This window comes from Sinocyclocheilus anshuiensis, unplaced genomic scaffold, assembly GCF_001515605.1.
Source record: "Sinocyclocheilus anshuiensis isolate Anshui unplaced genomic scaffold, SAMN03320099.WGS_v1.1 scaffold130, whole genome shotgun sequence".
Classification (NCBI taxonomy): domain Eukaryota; kingdom Metazoa; phylum Chordata; class Actinopteri; order Cypriniformes; family Cyprinidae; genus Sinocyclocheilus; species Sinocyclocheilus anshuiensis.
The window spans coordinates 3,640,351-3,662,170 of NW_015544207.1; the positions used below are offsets into that span (position 1 = coordinate 3,640,351).

A 21,820-nucleotide genomic window follows, 5' to 3' on the forward strand; every position below is an offset into this window, starting at 1 on the left:
GGAAAGCTGATCCGATATTTACACGGGTCCTACTTCTTGCCTTATCGTAAGCCTTCTTTTGTTCTGCAGACGTTTTCCTCTTTTGTTTTTTTATCTGTCATCTCTATCTTTCTGTCGCTCAGCTTGGTTCGGCTAATGTCCATCTTGTGCACTGAGTGCTCTCTCCTCTGCATCATGAGTAGACAAGCCCCTTACTGCTGATTGGCTACAAGTTTGTTTTGCTACTCGGCCCGACTCAGTTTTCTAAAGTGTTTTTGAAAAAATACATACCCCACCTTTAATAGAATAACAGAATAAAAACCAAAGATTACCTGTTAGATTTACCCAAAACAAATGATATCTCATGTTTAACCACTACAGAGACATCAGACCCAGCGGCAAATGTCAGAAGGACTAGCCGAGTTGAGGCTGCTCTCAGTGGGATACATGAGCACTGAACACCTGGAGATCGCCTGGAGCTCACGTCTCCAAAATCGGAGGAGTAAAATTTTCAAATAGACGCTGCCTTTATAAATAAACAGCATATTTGAGTTTTAAACAACTACATTCTCGCCTGAAATACTCTTAAAACTACATTTCATGACACAATAACAGTAATATATTTTTTTTAAATATGCAAATAAATGGTGGTTGAAATACAATTCCGCGTGAACTCAACCAATCAGCATGTTCAGCACCCAAGTCCCGCCCCCGAAAGTTCCTGACCTTTGAAAAAGTACTACCTCGCAAGCAGGGACTTTTTGAGGGCCAAATTTTTACCCGGTACTTTATTTAGATCCTGGTTCCTGCGGTGGAAACACACCGAGTACCGGCCCAAAGTCCCTATAGTTCCTGGGGAAAGTTCCTGCGGTGGAAACGGGTTTTAAAGTTGACATTTCATTAACACCGATACCTCACTGCACGGTTCACGGCAGCTTCAAAGTGAAATGTCCAGTGAGTGGAGCTAAAACTCGCTTTCAATAAGTGACCGTTTTTAGTACGTTGGTACCTGCATTGCTTCAGGTACGTATTGCACGGTTCAGAATTCAAATGTCTGGTGAGTGTCGCCAACAGTTAAGGCTCTACCGTGTTGGAAAATGGGATTCATACTGGAGTGCTTCACCTCGCAAATGCAACACTGTATCGCATGAGCTACCAAGCAAACCTACTACATTAGAAAACCCACACATATGAAGTTCAAAAGTATCACTAACATTCAAAAGTATAATTTTTCAAATGTCACAGCATGTAAACTTGTTTTGAAGTCATAACACCATATTTCGCGATGAATTGTGCTAAATTATGCTTTCTTAATCGAAACTCTGGCCCTGTAAAACATATTTTGCGTGGAAAGGAATAAAAGTTGTCAGAGTTTGACAATTTCAACTGGAAACTGCAGCGATTTGTACGTATAGGTTTTTTGAGTTTTGCAGAAATGCAGATTGAGGCACATATTTCCAATGAGCCTGGGTAGGTCTTAGTAGTCATGCCAAAGAAATGTCACCATCACTTATGTCAAGAGCAACAGATCTACACCAGTGCTGATGACATACAGTTATGTTGTGGTAAAGCACATTAACGCTGTTTATATGTGATGTTTTAAGAGTCGTATGAGCACTGTGATGAACGACGAGCTTCATTCTCGGGACAAAAGTTGGCAGGCCAATCTATGCGACTTGGAGGGTTGTCTACACCAGCTGCAGGAAGCCCAAAAGTGCACCGGTGAGGTTATCTCTCAATCCTCAGAGTTTCTCTTCATCCAGAACTACCTCAACGTCGAAGCAAGGGTCCGCCAGGCTGCTAACGTCACCATTCCTGCTCTACCTTCCCAAGAGTCTTCCAATGCCAAGCAGCTGCGCTCGATCCTACGTACAGACGCCTTCCGTTCTGAGATGAGTCTTCTGTTGGAGTACCTCCATGGCATGATGAACCCTCTAGACCTGACCTTCAACCCAGCCACGGCCCATCCTAGCCTTCTGCTGTCCAGCGATCTCAAAACAGTCAAGCAGTGTGCCGGAGTTAAGAGCAGCACCGCTGGAGATCAGAGCGAACGCTTCTCTACGGCCACTCAGGTCATGTGCACCCAGGGTTTCTCCACAGGAGTTCACATGTGGGCAGTGGAGGTTGGTCCTGGGTGTATGTGGTCTCTGGGACTGTGCTATAAAAACATCCCACGTAAAGGTGACCACAGCAGGCTGGGGCATAACACCAGTTCCTGGAGGCTGCAGTGGAAAAGCAAGAAGCTGACGGCGTGCTATGACTCGGCTAATGTGGCCATAGGTGAAGGGCTGGTCATGCCACCAAAGAAGGTCGAAGTGACCCTGGATTACGAAGGAGGAACTATTGCATTCCACAGCTCAGGTCAAGGAGGGCGAAGGCAGCACCTTCATACATTTAGTGCCATGTTCAAGGACACAGTATACCCTGCGTTCGCGATCCACTCTACTTCGGAGGAGTCATGGATAACCCTTCTGAGTGGAGTTTGACTGACACCAGCATGCTTTAATTTTCACTCTTGCTTCATTCTCTTTGTCCTTATTACATTCTTTATGCATTATTATGCCTCAGTTTCAATGGGCATGATGCTTCTGGAACAGTCATATATACCAGAGCAAAGCAAACATAATTTCAAATTGACTTCTTTTAAACTGTGAATGAAATGTTTGTGCAACACCTACAAGTATTGGCATACAGCTAAAAATAGGAGAAACTGAATGGGTTTTGTTTAAATGTTACTTAAAGTCTAGTTTCTTTGGCCTTTTAAGAAAGTAGACTGTACATAGTGCGTTTTATCCAGAAGTCAGATCTTTCTGTCTCTGGGAAATAATCAAATTCAGACGCTCTTAAAGAGCATGAACATTATCAGTGCTTTCGAGGTATGTCATAAGAGTTTTGCTTGCAGTTTCACTTGAACAAATGGTAATGCCAGTAAAAGTGACAGTAAAAGAATGCAAACTATGCATGCACATGATGAGTACATTAACACGCATGCTAACGAACAACATTCTTCAGGGGCATATGTGCTGTTTTGCAGATTAGATTAAGTTTTACAAAATATGCAAAAACACCTGCAGCAAAGTTCTCTGTGTATACCATGGTCTGTATATGCTTTCACACTGAACAGAAATAAAAGCAAATGTACATCAGCTTGTCCTGTAAAACAAGAAATACTTGTTCACACTTCCTTATCACATCATTTAAATAGCTTTGACTCAAATCAGTCTGACCTGACATAATTCATCCCCAAAAAAGTCTCTGTTTGCATTTTTTCTTTGACAATAAATCTCAATATATGTAGAGGGTATGTTATACACCGACATTACTGGATGTACAAAATATACGTTATGTATCAGCTGATTACTTGAGGTTCTTGAATTAATGCGATTCATTGCTTTATTACATGTTCAGGATTATTTAAATTAATTTGATCTGCCAAACCTACATCACTTGAATGGTTATAACTTGTAAACTCATTCTGTAAGATTTTTTTTTTCCATTTATTAATTGTCAACACATCTACAACAGCACCATATACTGGTTAGAGCCAACTTGTTCTTAATCTGTATAAAATGTCTTTCTGATCAGTTATCCTCACTTGCACACATGGTTATAGCATAAATTTCAAATATTAAACTGAAACAATAATTAGTGCAAGTGTTTCTTTAACTTGTCCGTCAGGCTACATAACATGTTCAAAGACAGATATGACATAACAATGGTAATATATTAGATGGTAATAGCTGACTTGTTATCAGGCCTGATGTGCCATAAAGAAACGACATTTTACAGTTAACCATTAACATCATACGACTTTAACCCTGAAAGACCGAGGAAGAGAACATCACCTCAGCGATACGAAGTTCTCATCCAAACGTAAGTGCATAAACTATTTCTTATGTGTGATCCAGTTTTGGATAAGTAACATTTTTGTGCTTTCTGATTTGTGTTATATACTGATAAAAGGGAAGTTAGTTCTGTGAAAAGTTTGTGTAGCATATTTGCAAATCCAAATTGGTTTGTTATTTTGTTATGTAATGTTAAGGCATTTTAAAGTGTGCCAGAAAAGTCCAAATATTTTAGGCCACAGTGTGTCATTGCTTTATTAAACTATTTGAAATATGTCATTTTGCCTTGTGTATTTTGTCATTTTTAAACAGACGCTAGAGGATAGTGGTGAAAATGAGTGACATAGATGACGATAGCGAAATATACTTTTCAGTTAAAGTGAGTATCAATTAAGGCAGTGGTTCCCAACCCTGGTCCTGGAGGCACCCCAACACTGCACTTTTCGCATGTCTCCTTAATCAAACACACCTGATTCAGGTCATCAGCTCATTAGTAGAGACTTCAAGACCTGAAATTGGTGTGTCAGAGAAAGGAAACATGCTAAATGTGCAGTGTTGGTGTGCCTCCAGGACCAGGGTTGGGAGCCACTGCATTAAGGCATGTTGTTTCTAAATGGTCTAATTGACAACAATGTTGTGTCATTTACTAAATAATGCTCTTAATGTGATTTGTTATCAAAACTGCTGTTACTCACTCACGTATGGGGTTGTGTGTAGTTTTTGGGTCGTATGCAGGTGGTCCGTCCAGGTGGGATGCAGATTCTGACAGATGCAGTACAAGCCCTACAGGTGATAAAACCATAAATGTCACTCTACTGTAGTCATTAGAGATAGAGATATTATATAACTTGATCTTTTGTCCTGTGTCCCATTATTATCACTTTCCTTCCCTTTTAGGATCCAAACATAGAAAAGGATGAGAAAATTAAGAAAACTAACGTACATCTGTTTCTGACAAGAAGTGCTATTGACATTCTAGAGCATAAAACTAAGGTGTGACGGAGGACTATGTACTCAAGCTCAGACAGTGATGTGTACGATGGAGAATAACCGTCATTCACTGTCTCCCTCTCGTTTTCTCAGTTCATGCTGTACTCCTGCGCTCTGCCCTCTGTTTCTTTCTGCGCAGTACATCCGACTCAGCCCAAAATACTCGGCTTTGTGGCCAGACACCCAGCGGCGAACATGTACCACTGCTACATCTTCCAGAGCAAGACGTTTGTGAGTTCTGGAAATCCTAGATGCATCACATTTGATATGCATGATGCTTTTAGTTCACTATTTTCCATTTACATTCAAAATTGTGAAGCCCCTATAGTTTTCAGAGCCTTCTTATTGTTCTGCTGCCTCCCCTGCCTGGGAGTCTATGGAAACCACTTGAACTGTTTTAAAGGCAAGTCAGTAGCAAAAATGTTGGTCATACAAAGAAAATGTACTCGCAGTCGAGTCCAAAAGAGTCAATTCCTCCATTTTTGAATAAGTCTTGACGTTTACTTTTCCCTCTGTAAAATTGGGTACCGACAACAGCTAGGTAATGACGCTGACCCTGTTTTGATGTAAAGTAAATGACAAATCAATTGACCCTTTGCCGGGAGATTGATTGGCAGCCGATCTGACCAATCGTAACCATTTTGACCATTTTGTCCGACAAATAAATCAGACAGGAGAGTAGATTAACGTCAGTGGAATTGAACTTGAAAAACAGTGTGTATATAGACGTCTTTCTGCGGTTGAAACAAGATACCCTCTGATGTTCATTCATGTTTATTTCAAGCTATAACTAGTGAAGAGGAAGAGATTATCAGTTCACGTGCCGGCCGCTTTAACTGAGTGATATGTCACGACACATTAAAGAGCCACAAAACGGTATTTATTGTTTGAATTTCTTACACAAATGACAAAATTTGAAAGCTGAGACCATGTTTCACACCAGAAGTAACCTGCTCTGTTTTGTCTGTCGGCGTATTGTCAGTTTCCTCTTTGCTTCGCGATGTTTTTTCAATGTGTGGGAACATGATGTGTGGCATGAGAGCACAATGGCTTGTCGGACACAGTAACTAAGGGGGGCAGGTCTTAGCAAAGGGTCAATTCCATCGATTGTCTTGAGTGGCATTTCTATACCGAGTGAAATGACTTGCCTTGGTAATGCTGCAGGGCAACTATTTTCTATGTAGGCAATAGACACCCAAGTACAGCTCCATCTCCTTGAACAGGGACAGACTGTAAATCTCTAAAAGTGTTTGTCAAGTTTAATAATAGCAATAAAAATGACAATAATAGAATCATAAAGTGCTGTTTTTAACTCAAACCATGAAAAATCTAAAGTAACCTACATTGCATTCAAGGTGCACATTTTATATTGAACACCATGACCCTGGTGTTGCTAGTGCATGCTTTATTGTTTGAGCTATGAAAAAGTTTCTTCAGCAACAAATCAGCATATTAGACTGTTTTCTCAAGGATCGTGCGACACTGAAGACTGGAGTAATGATGCTGAAAATTCAGCTTTGATCACAGCAATAAATTACAGTTTACAATATATTAAAACAGAAAAATGTTCTTATTAATTGTAATAATATTTCACAATATTACTGTATTTTTTATCAAATAAGTGCAGACTTGGTCAGCATGATAAACTTTTTTCAAAGCACATCAAATCTCTGGTTTGAAAAGTCTTCTTCTTCTTCTCCACAATTTCCTGCAATTAATTCAGATCCCTGAAAGAAAAGTTTTATACACTTCATTAGTACGTTTTAATATGAATTGTTTCCTTAATTGTAATTGCTTTTATTAATAAACTTAGAAAATCTCTCATAAACTTACATTGCTACAATACAATAAAATACAAGTTTATTTATATAGCACATTTAAAAACAACTGGTGTTGACCAAAGTGCTTTAAAAAAGCTAAAAGAAAACAGACAATAAAAATACATAAAGCATTTAAATGGTAGAGGAACAATAAAAATAAAAACCTATGGAATGAGATAAAATAGAGGAGAAAAGCTTACAAGTAATTAGTAGGGACAGGCAAATCATCAAATGTAAAAATGAGAAAGAGAGCAGCAGACGGCGTGCCACACACAACGGCACCTTACATAAACATTGTTGCAATGTTAAATCTTACCTTCAAATCTTTTTCGAGTTGATCTGCGTTGTTTTTCTTTCTGTCAGTCCCATCTGCTGGTGTCTATCATTGGTGACACCTTTCGGGCTCATAAGCAGGATGAAAGTCTGCAAGGCGATCGTGACCTGGTGGTGGAGGCCCTGAGACACAAGGTAACCGTCATCATACAGAACACATGACAGAAACACCTGAAGCTCAGCACACACATTTACTGCGGCTTAACACCACATGACAAGATGAAGTGGCACACAATCAAAGCATCTCTTTACTGTACAGTTTAATATGAGTTATATTTGGAGTGACTGGAGAATAGATAGAAAACGAAACTAAAAATAGAATTATAAAAAATCTGACATTTGTGAGGCATTATTCATTTTAGGGCATGACATATAAACTTGTACCTGCAAACAGCGACTCACACAGTCATAATAAAACGCTAAAAGATGGCTACAAGGCGCACATGATGAGTCGTGACCCAAGCTGTTGACCATTACTGCTTTGTCCAATCGTGCAAACGGAAAGGTTGTCTTTTTTTAAAAAGAGAATCTCTGAGACATTAGGTTGGACTTGGTTAGAACACAGTGGCTTTGATTGAAGAGTGTCTGTTTAAATGCCTAAATCATCTAATATCTCCCTCTCCTGTTCAGAATAAGGTGCTGGAGCGAGAGAATGCCGAGCTGAAGAGGAGACTGCAAGCCAGTGGAGAAGTGGGTTATGTGTCAGGCTATGAGCCTACAGTAATGCCACAAAACACATACAAAAGCGTGTTTAACCACACAGGCACAGTAGCACACACTTATCTAAAGTGTATCCTGTATTTGATCAATGTACTGCTGAAGAGAATAATTCAGTCAACAATCAAAATCATTTACTCACCCATACATCTTTCTGAACCTGCACGACTTCCTTAGAGCACTAATGTATATTTTGAAGACACTTTTTCTTAGTGACCAGAATGAAGAATATAATATATATTAAGAGACTTTCTTATCTAGATAAGAAAATAACACTTTAATGTAAGAAAGAATTTTGTGTACAGATATTTGTAATATTGAGTATACAGTATTGAATTCATCACAAGCAGCACTGGTGTTCTCTGTGAACACCGATATTTATCTTGCAGAACGCTGGTGGAGACCAGGGCATTTATGAAAATGAGTCTGATCTTGATCAAATCTCATCTCGATCAGGACAGGGTATGTACACAACACACAACACCATCCGTATATATATATATATATATATATATATATATATATACTGAACAAGGCCTTTTGTGTACATAGAAAAAGTCTTAGATCTTTGAGTTCAGCTCATGAAAAATGGGGGCAAAAACAAAAGTGTTGCGTTTATAATTTTGTTCAGTGTGTATATATATATATATATGCATATCCTTGTGAGGACTTCTTTTTCCCGCTGTTTGTAATGGTTTGTACCATAACTGTAGAATTTAGACATTATTTACTCTGAATGTATGAAATGTTTTTCATGTGTGAGAGGAATCCCACCATGTTTTGTCATGGTTTTGCTCGTCTTTTCAAGAAATTCCTCACCATAAGTTGGCATTGCTAAGATGATGTGTTGGTGATATGCAGCCAGGCTTTTAATTTGTCTCATTTTTTTCCAGTGAGATTCTTTTCTGAAGATGACAAGACTCCTTTGCACAGGAACTTCTAAGAGGAAACATATGAAGTCAGATAAATGTTCAAGAAACGATACTGACTCCTAAAATACCACCAACATCTCCAGCAGATGTGATTAACACTGAGCTCCTTTAGACACTTCAACACATTCCTAAGAACATCAAAAAAACATAATTATTAAAAAAGGAGATATTTAAGAATCTGAAAGATCTGTAAACAAACATGTATGTTTTTTGTTGGTATAAGGCAGTTGTTTCTAACTCAATTACATGACTTTTTTATCCTGCTGACAGCTAGCATTGGTTTACAGTAGGCGTGTGTAACCTCACATAATCATATTAATGCAATATATGTACTTTAATTGCTATAATTCTATTGCAAAACCATTAAAAACATTAATACTGAGGTGGGCTACAGAGTAATATTGTACATTACATTTGAAGTAGCTACTTTTTTAATGTGGGAATGACAAAAACGTTTAGCTAACTGAACATCTTCTTAACATTAGATTAAGTGGAAGCTAACTTCATACTGTATTTTGTATATAATGCATATTTTTCCAGAAAAATATACAATAATTGGTGCTGTGAGAGATATATGAAGTGTATTTTGTTCATGGTTGTGTTAATGGAGTGCTAACTTTAACTGTGAACCTCACCTGAATAACGTGTTCGTACATTGTGGGAGGCAGTTTTATCATCTGACTGCGGAGTACACACATAAAAATAGTTTATTGTTCATATATATCTTTCTGTTAATCTTATACAATTGGTAAAGTATGGCTACGGTACCCCACTATCGGTGAAGTATAAGGTAGGTGTATAAGTTAGTACTACACTGAAGCTGATGAATGCGCGTCTTAAGACTTTTAGAACCGCACAACTGATTCAGTTGAATGAACGAGTCATTTATGATTCATACCGGTTGATAAGATAAACGATTCAAAAGACCAATTTTTCCTGATAGGTCTGGGGAAAAGGGGATTCAAGTCTCTGATCCATTGCATCAGTAGATGGCGGTAATGCTCAATTTGTGGTTGTGAGCCGCGAATAAAAAAAACTAGTAAGAAGAAGAAGAAAAGACCAATTTTTTTCCCATTTGGATCACTCTTGCTTTGTCTGCCAGAGATATACAAACATGACTGAAATTCCTGAAACATGACCCCACTATTAGTGGTAGTTTCACTGCTTCGTCAATAAAATAACGTCATTACTGAAAAGCTGCATGAACCTTTTGGAAGGATTGGAAAATCATTGAAAGGATTCGTTTAATTGAAAATATAATATATTAAATGCAATTAAAAATCATCAAATACCGTTAAAATGGCGTGCCTGTTATGTGATCTTTTATTAATTTGCAGGGCTTGTTTTGTTTGTTTTATGGAGGCTTGTCTAAACTTGCCAATAAGAGACTTTTAACTACTGGGTCATTCCATGAAATCGGTGCCTTTTCCACTGGGACAAAATTGAAAAATAAAATAAGTTTAATCAATATTTTTTAAATATCCATGAAATGGAGACCCCTTAAAATGACAAGAAATTATATTGTGCCATCTCAGGCTATGTAATTTATTATTTTATGACTATTTTTCTACCTCATGTTTTGGTATTTTTGTCAACCCTGTTACCGACACAAGCGTTACTAGATACTATAGTTTAATTAGAACTCATATGCCACTGAATGATATAAGCATATTAGCTCAATAATATACAGAGGGTGACCTTTAAAATGTTTTAATTTTACACAGACAATCTTTAAAAACAAGGTCAACCCTAATCAATATCATCCCTGTTACCCACATGTCAAAACCTGTTACTCTAAAAAGTAACAGATTGACAGTAACAGGTTTGACGATTTCAAACTAATTTGCTAATTGATAAGTTCACAAAAGCACATATTGTACACTTTGAAAGAATTTTACTTGTAGGTATTGATTATATTAAATGTAAGAAACAATTGTTTAAATTTACATTTTAAAAATGGTAACAGGATTGACATTGCATGATGTTTGGGGACACCAATAAAACGATTTAAATTTTATAGAAAAAAATGCATAATTATGCCAAAAACATTGTTTAACAATGAGACTACATTTAGAACAATGTGCAAATGTGATTTTTATATAATTTTGCCTTCATTTAGCAAATTAAAAGTCCTTCTGAAAAAGAAAAATCATAGTGAGGGACAGGCCAATTATTATTATTATATAAATTAATATTTAATTGACTTTTTTTATGTAATATTGATGAAAGCATACATAGTATTGCTTTGTTTTTAAATTGCACACTTATTTGTTGTTATATCAAATCTATGTTTGATTATTTCTGAGGGATGCAAAAGGCTCTGACTTCGAGTAATGACCCATCTACAAAACAGATATTTGACTTACATATACATATCTAACCAAGTGCTGCTTACTGTAAAGAAATAAATGTTATTAGGCTCTTCTATCAACACCGATTACCAAAATCACTGTAGCACACAACCTTCAGTGTCTCATTTCGGCATGGGAGGCGGACGCACTAACAAGGAGGCTAAAGACTGTAGCCTCTAGTGTCAAAAACTACTTTATTCAACAATTTGTCTCCTGGATACATTGTTTACATTCAGATCAAAGTGCAAACAACGTAGTTTTCTACGTTGTTTGCGCTTTGATCTGAACGTAAACAACGTATCTGCACGACGCAGCTGACACAGAACAGCATACGCTGTTTACGTTCAGTGGATATTCTCCAAAATGGCGCCAGGGTGACGCGGAGGTGACGTAGTAGATTCTCGTAGCTTCGTAAAATTACGGTTGAACCCCTGATGTCACATTGATTATTTTACCGATCTCCTTGCTAATGACAGAATTGTCATTTTTGGGTGAACTATCCCTTTAAGGACTTTTAAAAATCGCACAGTGTGAGCCCGCTGAAATCACGTGACTTTGGCAGTTGATACACGCTCTGAAACACTTGTTCGAAACAAACAATTCACAAAGGTTTCGAAGCTTCACGAAGCAGGACTTTGAAAACAGCCATCACTAGAAAATAGCTTCGTTACTTTTAGCGACGCTACTACCATTTATTGTTTGTTCAATAAGTAGCCGAAGGCCCGAAGCTTATTTTCCGATTATGACACGTTGATCGTATCTATCTTTTTCTTGTCGTAAAAATGGGCGTGGCCATTTGTAAATTCTATGGGTCTGGCTTCCGGTCTCATCTGAGTCCAGCTATTTTTAGCTGTACAGAATGGCTCATTTTGCTGCTTGATATTAACAATTGTTGTGTCTTACCATATTATTCGAATGTGTTGTCTTAATTATAGCTGAACAAAACAGTTAGTTTTGCTGCTTGATATTGAAGGTTTGTGTGTCTTATCATATTTGAATGTATTATCTTAATTATGAACACACTGGTTTGTAGTGCAAACAGTTTTACCGTTTACTGCACGTTGTTATTCTCCTCGTTATTTACCTATAGCGGGTAAGGAACCGGAAGTCTCACCCATAGGCTTACTTACTTCCGCGTTGAAGAAAAAGGTGGCTATTATCCCTTATGCAGTTGATCTCCAGAGCGGCAGATGGCAGTAGAGAGTCGATCTATTGATCACTGACTTCAGAGCAGAGACGGAGAGAGACACAAACACAAACAAATGACCCTCAGCGGACTGAGAGGACTCAAACCGCAGCAGCACTGATATCTGTGTGTCTGTAACGTTACAGCTTAAAGGTAAGCGATGCTTTTTCAGTCTCACGAGCTTGACCTCAAACTGACAAGTAATCAAAATGTAACGTTTCCAAAAGCAAGCTCATTGAAACTATATTTTCCTAATGCATACCGGTAGTTTGACAACGTGTACAGTTGAATAAAGTTGCTACAGTCAGCTGAACATATAATAGACTGGGCTGAACCAGACAAGGTGTTTATTATATATATATAGAGAGAGAGAGAGAGAGAGAGTGAGAGAGTGAGAGAGTGCTGGTTGGTTTACATTGTAGTCTTTTACTGAATACAAATGACAAATGTAAGTTAGTTAGTAATGTAATCTAGATTACTCATTTTAGGTAATGTATTCTGACTACTTTTGGACTACTTTTGGATTACTTGTATACAGTGTTGGGAAGGTTACTTTGGAAATGTAATAGGTTACAGATTACATAAATTACCCTACTTAAAATGTATTTATTATTTATTATTAAAGTAATGTAACTGATTACATTTGGTTACTTTTTGATTACTTTTATACATTTCTATAATCGCATTAACATTTAAAGCAGGCAGGGTTAACCTTACAGCACTACTCAACACTGATTACGGTCAGACTTTCAGAATCCTTCATCGCTTGAATTAAGATTATAGTAATTTAATTTTAAAGCACAGCCACCATAAAATCAGACTTTAGCGGCTCTTCTTACTCTGAGATCGTTCTGAGGTTAAATACAGATTTAAAATCATAACAAGAAATAGTTTAATAGCTATGGTACTGTTTGGAAAAAAGCAGTTAATCTTAAAAAATAAAGCATATATACATAAAACAGGTATCGAGTAAGCATGTGTCCTATTCTGTGTCCTAAACTCCTGAAACATTGGTGTCTCATATATTTTAGAGCAGTCAGTGCATTTTGGGAAAGAAATCAATTAAATCTGTATGTGTGGGAAAAATTCAGATGTAACCCCCTTTGTAATCGTTAACATTTTCAGAAGTAACTGTAATGTAATTACACTTTTGTTCTCAGTAACTGACTACAATACATTTATTTTGGGTAACACTTTATTTTAAGGTGTCCTTGTTACACATGTTACATGTTATTGCTATTATAATAACAATACATTATGCATAATTACATGCAAGTAACCCTAAGCCAAACCCTAAACATATAGTAAGTACATGTAGTTAATTAATATTACTCAGCACTTAAATGTATAATTACACTGTAACAAGGACACCTTAAAATGTAATTCTGTTACATGTAAGTAGTTACTCCCCAACACTGCTTGTATATATGCACTCACTGGTGTTCATCTGTCTGTAGTCGCTGGTATCAGGCTGGAGTTGGTTTGTGCTTCTCATGGGTGCATCTGTGTGCCGGCACGGCCGCTCGCTCCTGTCCCGTCACAGCAGGCCTGGTCACAAGGGCTCTCTGATGGGTGGGGATGACTCTCTAGACGGTCTGGACAGACAGGAGGACATCGCCCAGTTCCCATATGTGGAGTTCACAGGCCGAGATAGCATCACCTGTCCTACCTGCCAGGGGTCCGGACGCATCCCATCAGGTGCAGATGTTAAAAACACACATCTTACATTTGAGTGTAATGAAAGTAAGGATCTCGTGAAAGCATGTCCAGGTCGCATTTCAACTTGAAAACCAGACGAAAGAAGTTTTATGCACGAAGTCAATGATCCCAGTATTATAATGACTTTTATTATAATCACTCAATATTAGGAAAAACTTTTACACCGTGACAGATGAGCTTTTTTTCCCCAAAAAAATGTGTAATGCATCTGCACAATTTATTCTATTGTTATTATTATTAGTGCTGTCAAACGATTAATCGCAATTAATCGCATCCAAAATAAAGGTTTTTATTTACATAATATATGTGTGTGTACTCTGTATATTTATTATGTGTTACAGCTCCCTGTAAGCAGTAATCAACTTAGCAGTAAATGAGAGAGACAAGAGTTAGTGGTTGCTTTCACGGTCCTCTTTGTTGTCTTTTAATACACATACACATTTGTATTTCAGAGTCAGTAAGACACTTTGAATCACAAAATGATAAACGTTGGAAAAAAATAATACACACTGTATAGATGCTTAAATCAAATCACAATAAATAAATAAACAAATAACGATATGAAACCTTAACCATATGTACAGAAATGCTCTAATTCTTATACAAAACTGTCTGAATTAGTGTCTCAGGTATGTAGTTCAAGTAAATAATACGCATAAATTACTCGGGTGAATACATGAATAAACTTCTATATGACATAAGCATCTTAAAATTATTAATAAAATAAATAATCAGTTGAAACAAATTATTTGTACATTAAAGCATGTAAATTACAGTTTGATATGACATTTAATTAATTTAACTAACCTTAGCAGTAAATGAGAGAGACACGAGTTAGTGGTTGCTTTCACGGTCCTCTGTAAATGTATTTGTAAATATTAATATATATATATATATACACACACACATATATATACACTCTATGTGTGTGTATTTATATATACATAATAAATATACACAGTACACATACATATATTATGTAAACAAAAACTGTTATTTTGGATGTGATTAATCGCGATTAATCGTTTGACAGCACTAATTATTATATTTACGTTGTATTTCCCATTAATTTCAGTGGTAATTCTTGATGAATTCTCATTTCTGAAGAACTAGGTTCCTTGTATGGAACGATATTCCGGACAATTTTCAAATAGAATAGCAAATTGTATTTTCAATTGCGTTTTCAATATGTGGACGCATAAATTGTGACATAATCCAAATGCAATTGCAAATCCTGCATTACCGTTTGCATTTTCGCGAACGCACAGTGACTGCCACATTTCAAATGAAAAAGCTAAATCCATTTGCAACTGTATTATTCTATTTGAAAATTGTCCGGAATATCGTTCCATATCCTTGCTTTAGTGAAGGGATATCCAAATATTAAAGTCTTTACTTTTCTGAAACAATTTTACACAATGATCACATCCATTATAAGGTGTTGTGTAAAAGCAGCCAGTCACTAGATAATCTGTGCTATTGATTGAGGTCATGAGGTTGTGTAGATGACCACATGCACTTTGGTGTGATTCTACATGTTATCTGAACTTCTGATTGAATCAATTTATTTTTCTCTCTCTTTCAGGGCAGATGAATGAGTTGGTTGCTCTGATCCCCTACAGCGATCAAAGGTTACAGCCAAGGAGAACGTAAGTTATCACACACAGGTCATTTTCTATTGGAAACAGTCTTGATGTTCATTTTCGATGTTTGTAATCGGGATAGTTCACCTAAAAATGAAAATTATGTCATCTGCACACCATCAAGTTGTTCCAAACCGGAATGTGAGTTTCTGTTGAAAACAAAAGAAGATATTTTCAAACCAAAGAGTTGACTTCCATAGTATGGAAACAAAATATTATGGAAGTCATTGGGGACCAGAAAGTGTTTGGTTACCCACATTATTCAAAATATTTTGTGTGTGTGTGTCTTCAGCAGACTCAGCAAACTCATACAGGTTTGGAACAACTGGAGGGTGAGCAAATGATGACAGAATTTTCATTTTCAAGTGAACTGTGAATTCTTCTCTTGGCAGGAAGTTATATGTGGTGCTGTCAGTGATTTTGTGTCTACTGGCGTCTTTTTTGGTGGCGTTCTTCCTGTTTCCACGTCCTGTGCTGGTTGTTGATGATGGCATTCGCTCTGTGACTGTGCATTTTGACCGTAACAACAGCAAAGTGATCATCAACATGACGGTGATTTCTGTTACATGTCTTTTTTTAGTTTTTATGATGGATTAATTAATAATAAAAAAACTGGTTTAAATTGTCCCGAGGCCTTTCTTCTCAAGCCTTGTTGTTTGGAAATAACATGGAATCAAAACTGTCCCTGTTCATAAAATTATATTCATATGTAATAACTTATGTAATGAATCGTGTAATATGCTGGGGGGGGCGGGATAGAGTTCACAATGCAGCTTCAGTCTAGAATGGTTAAATTGGACATCAAAACATTTTATGTGCAAAAATATTGCAATAATAAAAAATATTATTGGCTTCCAGTCAGACAAATAATTTAAAGAAACACAAATTTTGGCTTTGAACTGTACTGAATGCTGTTTGTTTTTGCTTTGTTTTGCTTTGCTTTTGTTTTGTTTTGTTTTGTTTTGTTTTGTTTTGTTTTGTTTTGCTTTGCTTTGCTTTATTTGCTTTATTGAGGATTTCAGAGGCCACTGAGGGATTTACCAGAAGAAAATGGTAAAGAAATCCCATCAGAAAACAAAATTTTGTTTTGTTTTGTTTGCTTTGCTTTGTTTTGTTTTGCTTTGTTTTGTTTTTTACAGAGCTCTCTGAACTTCACCAACTCTAATTTCTTCACGATGTGGGTGGACAGCGTGAGCTGCCAGGTGCTCTACATGAAGACAGTCATCGGATCTCAACAGCTAGACAACATCATCCACATTCAACCTCTCAGCCAGAGACAGGTGTGATGAGTGATGAGCCCAACATCTGTTTTCTACTGTTCAAAAGTTGATGCTCGGTCAGATTTTTGAAATAACTCTCTTCTGCTCACCAAGGCTGCATTTATTTGATCAAAAATACAGTAAAAACAGTAATATTATGTTATCATATTATTATAAAAAATGTAATAGAATTTAATATTTTTTTCTATGTCTATTTTGAATATATATTAAAATGGCATTTATTTCTATGATGCAAAACTGAATTTTCAGCATCATTACTCCAGTCTTCAGTGTCACATGATCCTTCAGAAACTTATTCTAATATGCTGATTTGCTGCTCAAGAAACATTTATTATTATTATTATTAATATTGAAAACAGTTGTGCTACTTCATATTTTTGTGGAACCATTAATACATTTCTTCAGGATTTTTTGAATAGAAGGTTTAAAGGAATAGTCCACGCAAAAAAAAAAAAAAATCTCAGCCTCATGCTATTCAAGATGAGTTTGTTTCTTCATCTGAACAGATTTGGAGAAATTTAACATCACTTGCTCAGCAATGGCTCCTCTGCAGTGAATGGGTGCCGTCAGAATGAGTCCAAACAGCTGATAAAAACACCACAATAATCCACACCACTCCAGTCCATCAGTTAACATCATGTGCTTTTCATTAACCAGATGTTAACTGATGGACTGGAGTGGTGTGGGTTATTGTGGTGTTTTTATCAGCTGTTTGGACTCATTCTGACGGCACCCATTCACTGATTCACAGAGCATCCATTGCTGAGACAGTGACGGAATGCTACATTTCTCCACATCTGTTTCTACGAAGAAACAAACTCATCTACATCTTGGATGGCCTGAGGGTGAGTAAATTTCAGCTTTACATTTCAAAAGGACAACATTTATTTGGAATAGACATCCTTTGTAACATTATAAATATCTGTACTGTCACTTCTAATCGATTTAATATGTCTTTGCTGAGTAAAGAAATCATTTCTCACTTTAAAAAAAAAGAAAAAGTCTTACTGACCCCAGACTTTTGAACACTATAGACAATCCTTAAGTGGGAGAAATGACACAGACACCGATTGTTAAACGTTGGATAGTAGTTGTGCTGTTGCTTTTTAATGCAGGCCAACTTCACTGTCAGTATGGAGATTGGAGGAAGTCTCTCTTACGTTTAGTGAGTATCAAATCAGTTCTCTTTGGATGAACAAGCTGATCCTCATGAATCTGTGTATCTGATCTTCTGTTTTTGAAATATTTTCGCTGTTTTCTCAGTGCCTTCTGCACCATGGCAAGCATCAAGGTCCACAACATCGTGGTGTTTATGCAGTGAGTTTTTCATCACTACGTTTTCACATCCTCTTTTGTCTTCTGCTGTTGTTCTACATTTGAAAGTTGGAGGTGAAGTGAAGCATAAAGGTACAACTCCAGATTGCATGGATTTCTCCTGAAATAATTGTCGAGCAACACTAAATGTGGTCCTTAAGAACAGCTTTGCCTCCGAGAAACAACTTTTTTTGAGTATGTAGAGTGTTATTCTAAGTTCTTCGTGAAATGGTCCTGACCGCTTCTCTTACACACCCCAGGACCTCTGTGAAAACCTCCTACATGGTGCGGGTGGCACAGAACACACTGGAAGCTTACCGCTACATCGACTGTGGCGCCAACTCCACCATCCACCAGCCCTCAGGACTGGTTTGGTCTAAACCTCACTTCCCTCAGAATGGGAAACTGCTCAGGTGAAGCATCGGCCGGCGGTCGCTTATCATCATACGGTTTGAGTCTCCACGGCAGCTCAGTTTCATCAATTTTGACTCCAGATTTTGTGCTGCACTGAAACTGAACCCATTGAACAGAGCAGCTGTAATGTAAGATATTGCTTGAATTGTTTTCTCAGCACAGATAATGACGGTGTGATAAAAAACAGAGCTCTCTGTTTAAAGTCTTTGCCATCTCAAGAGCTGTAATGTTAATCTATAGTCTAATAAGGGTGTTATATAATTTTGCAGTGATTGATAAAAAAGGAGATTTAATGAATGGATTGTCAATGATGAGGTGCACTTTAAAATACTTTGTTTTGATGTATGAGCTGTTCTGTGAAATATTTGATACATTCTTGATTAAGTCTCATGCAAATGTCTCTAATTGTCTCTGCAATGCAAAGTAATTTCTCCGATCGATGGGTTTTGAAGTGACACATTCAGCAATATCAGTCAACTCAAATCCATCCATTAGTCACAAAGACTAAGTATCAGAACAAATGACATGCATAGACTAAAATCAGCATGCGTGTATGTTCTCGTTGTGAAGTGAAAAGTGTTCAGACTGCAGTGTGATACTGAGAATGAGGGAACTGTTACAAAACAGTGGTTAGCTTCTGTGATGCCATGAAAACTGAGATTGAGGACATTAGATGTACAATAGCAGGATGTTTTGTTCTCACTCAAACATTAGGGCTTTCACCAAGTTTTTAGACCAACGTATTAGACAGTGGACAACCATGAGAATCAAATTACTGGTTTAGACTCTGAAAAAAAAGGTACAAAAGCTATTCTTGGGTTGGTACCCTTTCAAAAGGTATTAATATAGGGACTAATATGTACATGTTTGGTGCGAATATATAACTTTAAAGTACCAATATGCTTGTTTACATGTAAAAGAGGTGCAAAGGTGTGCTTTTTGGAAAACAAATACCACCGCAGTGACAGCTTTTGTACCTTTTTTTGTAGATGTTTAAGAAGGGCATTTGTTTCTACGTGAAGTTGCACATTTGGATAATTTATTGCTATTTTTATATTTAATCTCCTTGAGATTTGATTGTGTTTTTCATTGTATGAACTGAGAAAAATAAGATGGTAATAAAAACGCTGAGTGGAGTTTTTGTTTTGAGTTTGCGAAGAAAAATAAACTTTTTTTTGTCAATACGTTTGTATTTTTGCATAGCCACCGTTTTCACAATTACCACATGCCATATTCAACATTTTGAATGTAAACCATCAGTTTCACTTCAGTAGGACAAATCTTTGCATACTGCCTGACGTTTCTCTCTTTTTTTTTTTTTTTTTTTTTTCAGTTTTTGTTAATTTTTTAGTAGCATTAAAACCAAAGAACCATGACTGAAATGATGCAGCAACAAAAGCCCTGATGAAATCCATTTCACAAAACTGCAGCCACGCTGGAAACTCTCCAGAGACTCTTTGCACATGGATGGGGTTTAATAATTCATTCAGCACAGGCTATTCTATAGATATATCTTATTTCTCATGCTCAAGTCAGTCGCATTATTGTTTCCAGTGCCCTGTATACCCTGCAGATTCATCTGCGCAGCATTTACATCTTGTTCTGGCATAGTTTTAGACCTAACAGCCAAACTATTGGTTGACACGTGTTAAGCTCAGATCCGACTGAAGTATTTAGCTCATCTGTTCTTAACAGGCTCGTATCAGCTGCTGGAATCACTCAAGGTATAATGTGATTTTTTTTCCCTCCATGTCTTGCTTTAGCATGTCCGTTTGCTGTAATATTTGTTCTCATTTCCATCTATGATTTTGTTTTGCGTGCAGAATGAGTGAAGCTGTGGTTAGTGGGATGAGGAGGTTGAGCACCATCTCGGAGCAGGACGTGGACGCTGAAGCGGAGCCCGTGTCCCTCGTGTCCTCAGGGGACAGTGAGTTCACCTCCTTTGAGTCCTATCAGCCTGATGCTGCAGGTACATCTCCAAACATCTTCTCTGTTTGGATGTTAATGGTGTGTGCAGCATGTAGAAGTTGTCCTGGCTGCTAAAGACTCTGATCTGGGACTTTTAACTGCACTCTGCCTAATGCTGATTTATGTGTGTGTAAAACAACTGTGCTTGTGTTGGGTACCACTTAATGATAATTTGATAAATTCATAAAGAAAATAAATTATTATAAAGAAATAATGATGAAATTAAAAAATGAATTTTTTTTTACAGGTGGACACCACATATAATAGTTTTAAGTTGTTATTCAATTATTATTTTTATTATTATTTCAATTATTATTCAATAATTAGCACAAATAGACCAGTTACATGTATGTATATGTAATGGATAAAGTTTTATCTACACACCACTATTCAATAGTTTGGGTCAGTAAGATTTTTTTTCCTTTTATTCATTCATTCATTCATTCATTTAGAATAAATTAATCATTGTATTCCGAAAGGATCCAAAGTGACAATAAAGACAACTGCATTTTTATAAAAAATTATAAAAAAATAATAATAATGACTGCTGAAAATTCTGATTTGCATTGCAGAAATAAACTGTTTTAAAAATGAATAAAATAGTAAACAGTTATTTTAAATTGCAGTAATATTGTACTGTATTACTTTATTTACTGCATGTTGATCAAATAAATGCAGTATATTCAATTGTTTATTGTTTAAGTAAATCTGAAGTTAAAATGGTTCACTGACATTTCAGTGTTTAAAAAGAAGAGTGGTTTTATATATTCACTGAAAAAAAAAATGTGATCAGTAACTCATGATATGGTTAACTTATGTTTTTGCATTACTTATACTCATCAAAAGTCACAAGTTAAGGAATTTGAACCTTTTTATAAGTTATATTTATTTATTTATTTAGTCATTTAGCAGACGCTTTTATCCAAAGCAACTAAAGCAACTTACTAATGTACTATTTTATTATCCTAAAATAATATTTAATAATGTTCAATTGTAATGTGTATATATTTGTGTATATATTTACAAAGATGTTAAATTAATTAACATAATTGTTAATAAAATTGTTAATTCTTAAAATATTAATAAAAAATATAATACATCAAAATTTTTAGAATTGCAGTATTTAATGTGCTATTTTAATATACTAAAATAGTATGTATAATTAATATAGTATTCAATTTTAATATATATATTTTTTTTAATAGATATATTGAATTTATTAATACATTTTTATATATTATATTATATTTACATTTTATTATATATATTTATATATATATATATTATATGTGTGTGTGTATATATATATATATATATGTGTGTGTGTAT

General features: G+C 36.2%; 3 protein-coding genes across 3 annotated transcripts in view; all 3 read left to right on the forward strand.

Moving 5' to 3' along the window:
* LOC107696950 (E3 ubiquitin/ISG15 ligase TRIM25-like) overlaps positions 1-2,465 on the forward strand; it is a 6,909-nt gene extending 4,444 nt beyond the window's left edge. The window contains exon 3 of the mRNA XM_016497521.1: positions 1,584-2,465. Coding sequence (XP_016353007.1) covers positions 1,584-2,465 — 882 coding nt within the window. The remainder of the gene's footprint in view (positions 1-1,583) is intronic.
* A 1,354-nt stretch (positions 2,466-3,819) lies between these two features.
* On the forward strand, positions 3,820-8,994 carry LOC107696973 (PTB domain-containing engulfment adapter protein 1). The gene is made up of 9 exons (XM_016497553.1): positions 3,820-3,852; positions 4,137-4,203; positions 4,542-4,613; positions 4,722-4,817; positions 4,908-5,045; positions 6,998-7,102; positions 7,598-7,657; positions 8,074-8,146; positions 8,578-8,994. The coding sequence occupies exons 2-9, from the start codon at positions 4,159-4,161 to the stop codon at positions 8,625-8,627; spliced, it is 639 nt and encodes a 212-aa protein (XP_016353039.1). The 5' UTR covers positions 3,820-3,852; positions 4,137-4,158; the 3' UTR covers positions 8,628-8,994.
* A 3,170-nt stretch (positions 8,995-12,164) lies between these two features.
* LOC107697039 (transmembrane protein 106C-like) lies at positions 12,165-19,702 on the forward strand. The gene is made up of 8 exons (XM_016497670.1): positions 12,165-12,306; positions 13,611-13,851; positions 15,458-15,521; positions 15,908-16,067; positions 16,655-16,795; positions 17,911-17,960; positions 18,059-18,112; positions 18,370-19,702. The coding sequence occupies exons 2-8, from the start codon at positions 13,647-13,649 to the stop codon at positions 18,524-18,526; spliced, it is 831 nt and encodes a 276-aa protein (XP_016353156.1). The 5' UTR covers positions 12,165-12,306; positions 13,611-13,646; the 3' UTR covers positions 18,527-19,702.
* Positions 19,703-21,820: the final 2,118 nt, after the last annotated feature.

Excerpts from the sequence above, each read along its gene's own strand:
- LOC107696973 (XM_016497553.1), top strand. The coding sequence starts at position 4,159 with ATGAGTGACATAGATGACGATAGCGAAATATACTTTTCAGTTAAA. Across the intron at positions 4,204-4,541 it reads AAATATACTTTTCAGTTAAA|TTTTTGGGTCGTATGCAGGT; the intron begins GTGAGTATCAAT and ends GGTTGTGTGTAG. Across the intron at positions 7,103-7,597 it reads TGGAGGCCCTGAGACACAAG|AATAAGGTGCTGGAGCGAGA; the intron begins GTAACCGTCATC and ends TCTCCTGTTCAG.
- LOC107697039 (XM_016497670.1), top strand. The coding sequence starts at position 13,647 with ATGGGTGCATCTGTGTGCCGGCACGGCCGCTCGCTCCTGTCCCGTCAC. Across the intron at positions 15,522-15,907 it reads AGGTTACAGCCAAGGAGAAC|GAAGTTATATGTGGTGCTGT; the intron begins GTAAGTTATCAC and ends TTCTCTTGGCAG. Across the intron at positions 17,961-18,058 it reads GGAAGTCTCTCTTACGTTTA|TGCCTTCTGCACCATGGCAA; the intron begins GTGAGTATCAAA and ends CTGTTTTCTCAG.